General features: G+C 44.0%; 2 protein-coding genes across 2 annotated transcripts in view; one reads left to right on the top strand and one right to left on the bottom strand.

The window, feature by feature from the left end:
* The window catches only part of mus81 (MUS81 structure-specific endonuclease subunit), a 9,091-nt gene extending 5,577 nt beyond the window's left edge, over positions 1-3,514 (top strand). Inside the window, exons 12-16 of the mRNA XM_005754332.1 lie at positions 250-345; positions 1,436-1,564; positions 1,651-1,754; positions 2,670-2,753; positions 2,918-3,514. Coding sequence (XP_005754389.1) covers positions 250-345; positions 1,436-1,564; positions 1,651-1,754; positions 2,670-2,753; positions 2,918-2,984 — 480 coding nt within the window. The 3' untranslated portion in view covers positions 2,985-3,514. The remainder of the gene's footprint in view (positions 1-249; positions 346-1,435; positions 1,565-1,650; positions 1,755-2,669; positions 2,754-2,917) is intronic.
* A 917-nt stretch (positions 3,515-4,431) lies between these two features.
* Positions 4,432-6,520, bottom strand: part of tmem185 (transmembrane protein 185) — a 6,501-nt gene continuing 4,412 nt past the window's right edge. The window contains exons 6-7 of the mRNA XM_005754330.2: positions 6,295-6,418; positions 4,432-5,932 (exon numbers count right to left, since the gene is read on the bottom strand). Coding sequence (XP_005754387.1) covers positions 5,682-5,932; positions 6,295-6,418 — 375 coding nt within the window. The 3' untranslated portion in view covers positions 4,432-5,681. The remainder of the gene's footprint in view (positions 5,933-6,294; positions 6,419-6,520) is intronic.

The raw sequence follows: 6,520 nt of genomic DNA, 5'->3' as shown, positions 1-6,520 counted from the left end.
TTTTTTTTTTACCATTTGTATCATGATCAGATGTAATCACAGCATTGCTCGTCTGGCTCTGAGCTATTAATGACCAGCGCCATAACAAATAAACACACAAAACACACAACATAGTTATTTTCTAACCTCGACTTTTAACTAAAAAATAACCACGTTTTATGTGTATGGTATTTACATAGTGTGTGTGTGTGTGTGTGTGTGTGTGTGTGTGTGTGTGTGTGTGTGTGTGTGTGTGTGTGTGTGTGTTAGGTGGTTGACGGTTTCTTTGTGAAGAGAGTGCAGGATGTGAGGGAGTCGGCGGCGTACCTCACCATCATGACACGATTCCTGACTAAACTGTACCAGGTAAACACAAAAAGATACATGTTCCAATTTTACATTGTGGAGTTAAAAAACTCTAACACACTGGGTGTGAGTGGAGCCACCTAGTGGTGGGGTCTCCTATTAGTCCAGGACCCTGGGCTTAAGCAAACGGCTGAACCTGGGAGGCAGAGAACTGGTAGAGGAAGCTCTGTCCTGAGAATGAGGCTGGTGTGGGCGGTCAGGAAAGGCTGAAGAAAACTCGAGCTCTGTCGGTTGAGCGGCGCTCTTAGGGGGAAAACCCTTAACCCTGTGGAAGGTGGGCGGCTGCGGCGGGGGAGCTGGGCTGTCACTACTTGATTGTCCGCAATAATGTGTGCGGGTTTAAGTTTATCAACACATATAGTCTCCCTATGTCGAGTCTCAGACGCATGGTGTCCTATGGGCATCATGCCTGACGAAAACAAACTTTCTAAAGTTTCTGAAGTCTTTTGGGCAAAGGTGCACCAGACCAGGAGCACGAAGCAAGTCCACTTGAATCAAAGCACTGGGGTGGGGGCACCAAGATCCTCCTTAACTGCAGAGCGCAGCCCCAGCAAAAGCCCACTGGAGGTGGTCCAACCCAGTTGCCATCTGTTAGAGAAGCATGGAGCACAGCCTTAAGCGACCTGTGAAACTGCTCGCACATCCTGTTAGCTTGTGGGTCATCTGCAGTGGTGCGGTGGATCCTGACCCCCCGTCAGTCATGGCAGACTAAAGCTCTGTAATGAACTGAAACGCGAAACCCAATTTGTCAAAAATGGCCTGGACACCACCGCCGCAGCTGAGGATGGCAAGGGGACCACCTCTGGCCACTGGGTGGTGCAGTCAACCACAGTTAAAAGGTGCATGAAACCTTGCAAGTGTTTCATCCTCGTTTCCCACTGTGTCGGTGTTGGTAAGATTTACATCTGAATATATGCTGTCACATTGAGATTAGGCAGCACCAGTTTCCACCTGTGCGCACGTCTCTACTGCATGACAACACTTGTTAGTTGGGCCATGAGGATCATGTTACTGTTAACATAACATAAAATCAGCCTTACATCTTTCTTAACTGTAACTTTTGCTTTTTTCCTGTTTAAACCTTTTTCAGAACCGAACGCTGATCTGTCGCTCCAGAGAGCTGGAGGGCGATGGAGGCAGTGACGAAGAGGAGAGAGGGCTCCCCTCCTGCTCCCTTATGTCTTTTGCAGAGTTCAACCACGGTGCAGTCAAAAACAAGGTGTGAATCTGCTTCAAAAGCCTGAATTAAACTGGTTGTCTTGGTGATCGTCTCTAATCCTGGCTTCACTCTTTCTTGCCCTGTAGTGTCAGACGGTGAGAGAAGTGTTTGCCAGACAGCTGATGCAGATCAGCGGATTGTCTGGAGACAAAGCAGCTGCTATACTGGAACACTACAGCACGCCACACAGGTAGCTGGTAGCACAGCATACTGCATACTCCACAGCTCACCGGGGTTCCTGATTTGCTTATCTTAAGTTAACAGCCAAGAGAGAGACGAAAATAAAGACCAGGAGGGATTATGATCTCCAATAGTTACAGTTCCTTATCTGTTGTCGCTGCCTGTTAGATTAGGGCTATTTCCTCCTGTGCGTCATAAAGAAGTGTACAATCAAATCAACAAGCAGCTTTGATCTGTTAACATTTTAAATGATGGCCAGTGTGGTCGTCTGCCACCAGGTGGAGCTGTTGTAGAGAATTCTGTTAATTTGTTTGTTATTAGTTATTTTGAACGTAAAAGAACGAAATCATGGAGCCAAGCGGCAGAAATGAGCTTTCTCCAAAGGGTGGCTGGGCTTTCTCTTAGAGATGGGGTGAGGAGTTCAGTCATTTGGGAAGGGCTCAGAACGGGTGGCCGGATGGATGATCTATTGTTTTGTTATCATTTCAAGTTTAAATTTTTGTTGAGGTAGTTGCCACATTTTAATAATACGTCTTTTGCATTAATGCATTTTCATATCATATCGTTTAGTGTGTGGCTTGTTTTTCTTCTTCTTTGTCTGGAGTGTATTGTGCACATCTGTAATCGGCACAGATTTAATTGCTCTCTGATCAGCAGGCAGCTTGTTCCAAAAAAACACACTAACTGAAGGCACCCTCAGGATATGTGGATCTGATTGCAGGAATATTTAAAAGATCTGCACCTAATGTTTAAAAAAATCAGTGTGGCAGTAGGTCATTAGATGCTGACTGAATAGCATGGCCCCAGAACAAAATAACGAAATATGTCAGAGCAGTAAAAAGGGCATAAGACACGCTGTGTCTCCATACTAATGTAAGATATGAAGGATTATTTATTAAATCTTTGTCTTTTCTGTCATTTTCAGTCTTCTGACAGCATATGAACAGTGCGCAAGTGAAGCAGAGAAAGAGAAACTCCTCTCCTCGATCCGATACGGGAAGCTCAAAAGGTTTGTAAATACAGTTTCACATTTCTTCCTGGCTTCTTCCAGTGGTGTTTGTAGTATTTGAGTGTGACCAGAGATGCCAGGCCTGAGGAAGGGGCTCGTAGGCAGAAGTACCTTGGGTGTGTGTGTGAATGCTTCATGCTTTCTCCTGTTGGCTTGTTTTTCAGGAACCTGGGTCCAGCTTTGAGCAGAACAGTTTATCAGCTCTACTGTACACAAGGAGCTCTGACATGAAGGCGGCCCTGGAGGTGGTCCCAAAGTATGCTCAACAATGTGAATTATACAGTCATTAACTTTTAGGTCCTCCTTTACTTGAACAGCATCATTTTGAGTATGATTATGTAAAAGTGTATATAAAAGTCAAGACACTGCTATATTTTGATATTAATAAAAGATTCCTGTTTGAAGAAGTTCACACGGCCCATTAGTGCACAAATAAAGTTTATTTTAAATAACTTTTTCTAGTCAGAATCCAAATCCAGTGCCCAGACGCTGAAGTCTTAAAGCTGTAAGCCAGCTTGCATCTTTCCAGCTTGTCCAGCGTTACTGCTCATTCGTGCACACTAATGGGAGTGAAGCCTGCGTACCCAGGAGGTCTTCAGGAGCTGCTATTACCTGATAAGAGCTTTTAACACATCAAACATGAAGAGCCAAAGTTTAACCTTAATTTGAAAACTGCATTTCTGAGCATGGTAAGTATTAGATTGCTACACGGCCACAGGTTTTATCGATGAGTTTACTCACTGCTGGTGAAATTAAACGATTAAAACTCATATCTTTGTACAGCTGTCTAATATGGGCGATGAGGTCTTTTTTTCTTATCGTCTTTACCTTGGGGCATCTGTTGTTTTGAATTCGCGCTATTTAAATGAAATTAAATGATTGAATTTCTTAAGGACGTAACTACGGATGCCGCTCATCAACTCTATAGTTTTTTTTTAGGCCTGTTGCTTCTTTGGTCCTTCACTTACCAGGTCTTCCCAAATTTTTTTAAGGACACACCAATGCTGACACATGCTACGTCAACTAAGGGAATCAGCTTGGGAGTCAACTTGTTGGTGCAAAAATACTTTTATTCCTGGTAAACTGTGTCCTCTTTACCATTTTTAATAGAGTCGACCAAAGAAATAAGGACAAATGTATTTTGTGATGGGCTGCTGGTGAAGATCCTAAAGATACTACTCTTTTTTTTTTTCCCATGGACCTCCGGCCCAAAAACAAAACACGATGTGACATCGCTCTGTCTTGTGACAATGGAGTTTAATCCCAGAAAACAATGAATATCATATTTCAGTGTCAGACCCATAGAATCGATCTCTGACATTCACCCACTTTACAGAAAGAAGTCAATCAGTGATCCAAGAGGCAGAGACAGACTGCTGCATGCCGACTGAAGCACTGTTAGACCAGAGCGCAGCACGGGAACTGTTTGTGGCACGATCACAGTGAAGAATAATTCAGGGCTGGATTACTTTCTCAGTTTAATTCTGAAATAAATATACAGACAACAAAAACCCGGTATGTTTAGTGACACCTGACAATCCCCCAGCAATGACGAGAAGAAACTAATGGCAGCATAGAAGGGAGAGTTTAAAAAAAGAAGAGGGGAGGGCTCGCTGTCTTTATCTCCTGAACAGGTCAAGATTTTTATTTTCACGGTTAGACTTAATGCAGATATGTGTTAGCTTCTAAACTCTGCTCAACTCCTTACTTCTTCAATCAAAAACCCAAGCCGTCAGTTTAATGTTAAGGATGCTACATCACCTTAAAATTGCAGTCACACAGATTGCATTCATAAGATTGAGGATGGTAGAAAGATTGCACAGCCAATCAAAAATCAGGAGTGCATGATTGACGTTTACTTTTTTACTCCCACCCACTCTCGTCACCGCTATGGTCCCTAACTTGACAAGTTGTGTTATTTACAAAAACAAAAACTAAACAGGAATAGAAAAATCCAACGAGTCAAACTGGGTTCCTCCTGGAACATAGTAACAAAGTGCTATTTCCTTTTCTTTTTAAAGAAAAGATGCTTTTTTTCTTCAAGGGTAGTCTTAAAGCAATGCTTGCAGAGTGCACGAACGCTTTGGAAAACAGAACTTTACTCTTTCCTCCCGTTTGGGGTGGCTGTGAAGAAGTTCCCTCTTAGCAGAACTAATTCGTTTAAACAACTTGCATGTTTGGGGCAGAGTATTGGGGATCGTGTAGTTTTGCACGGCCCTACATATAAGCTCTGTGAATCTTTTCTCCAAATGTGCAATCAGAAAGCAGCCCAACAGCTGCTTCAATGCACTGACACACAAGTATTGCTCCAAGGCAGCCCTGAACAAAAAAGATAGAAAGAAACTTTTCCTCTGAGCCCCACACCCTTGTTTTTTTTACACCTAAATGATGAAGAGAGAATTGAAAGGACAGGGTTACATTGATCCCTGTATGGAGCCTCTCCAATGGTCCCCGTCACAAACCCAAAAAGTGTTGATTTTGTTTTTGACATCCTCTGAACATAAAGCAAAGATCTACAGCAGTTCAGAGATAACATTTAAAGTCTACACGCATCCAGTTCTCACTGATGTCAGCCTGAAGTTTAGATCCAATAGAGTCTTGGATGTTTCCTCACCACGGATACAACTGGGAGTCAGCAACAACACTGTGGCTCCAGCGAGAGGTGAAAAACAAAGCTGTCCCCTCGTGGGTTCTACGATTTCACCCTTTAAAGGCAGCAAGTCAGGAGGACAGCGGGGATCTTGGATCCATCGCCGTTTTAGTTCAGGTGGATTGCCCGTGCTGGGCATGCTGATGCACAATTCAGGGTGGGGGGGCCAAAATCCTTCAGTGGAGAGTGGATTTAAAACAAAACAAAAGAAACAGTCTCTGAAGCGGTTTTGGCTTTTTTAGTTCGGCACCCACGACTGCTCATGCTTTGACCCGCCATTAGTCCGGCATGTCGATGCAGAGTTTGGGTGGCGGGACGAAGTATTTCCCGGGGCTCTGCGTGATCACCACGCCGGTCTTCTTGTGGAACATGGGGGCAATCTTTGGCGGCGGTTCAGGGACGGGCAGATCCTCGGCCGCCTCGGGGTCCTCACTACGTTGAAGGTCATAGGACACGTTGCCGTACTCTCGCAGGAAGGGAAGGAGCTCCAGCAGAAAGTGGCAGAAGTCCTTCCGGATGCCGAACCACCCTGATCGGAAATAAGGACGGAGCAGAAGAGAGAAACAATGAAAAGCTTTTTGATTTGCAGACAAAGTTTAATATTATTAAAATATGACCAGATAAATAATTAAAAGGAAATTTACCCTCCTCTCATTTACTCTCAGGTCAATCAAAAAGTCAAAATATAATCTTTTCATTTATTTTTCCTCACATTTTACAGACCAAATGATTTACAGAACCAGCAGCTTCATAGAACATTATTTGCTGGAGTCCGAGAAATGACAAACATCGAAAGATAAAAGCTTTAATGAAGCTATATTAAGGAAAAGTTGTGCGATTTCTGAAACAGCAGCAGCAGCAGGGACCACAAGTCCAGCTGCAGATACTCACAGTGGTTTCCTCCCTTTTGGCCGAAGGTGGTGGCCATGAGTGTGAGCAGGGAGAGCCACAGAGGGACGAACACGCACACGTAGCTCAGGCTGTTGTGACCGTCTAGCTTGTGCACCAGAAGGATCTGTAAAGACATGTGAATGTTATCAGACATCCTGCTGCTGGGAGGAAAAAACATGCATGTGTGCAGCGATTTTTGACTCTACCAACCAGACACCACAGGAGC

The sequence above is a fragment of the Pundamilia nyererei genome, unplaced genomic scaffold (assembly GCF_000239375.1).
Source record: "Pundamilia nyererei isolate P.nyererei 1_Seehausen unplaced genomic scaffold, PunNye1.0 scaffold00544, whole genome shotgun sequence".
Taxonomy (NCBI): Eukaryota; Metazoa; Chordata; class Actinopteri; order Cichliformes; family Cichlidae; genus Pundamilia; species Pundamilia nyererei.
This window is presented reverse-complemented; position numbering and strand designations above follow the sequence as displayed.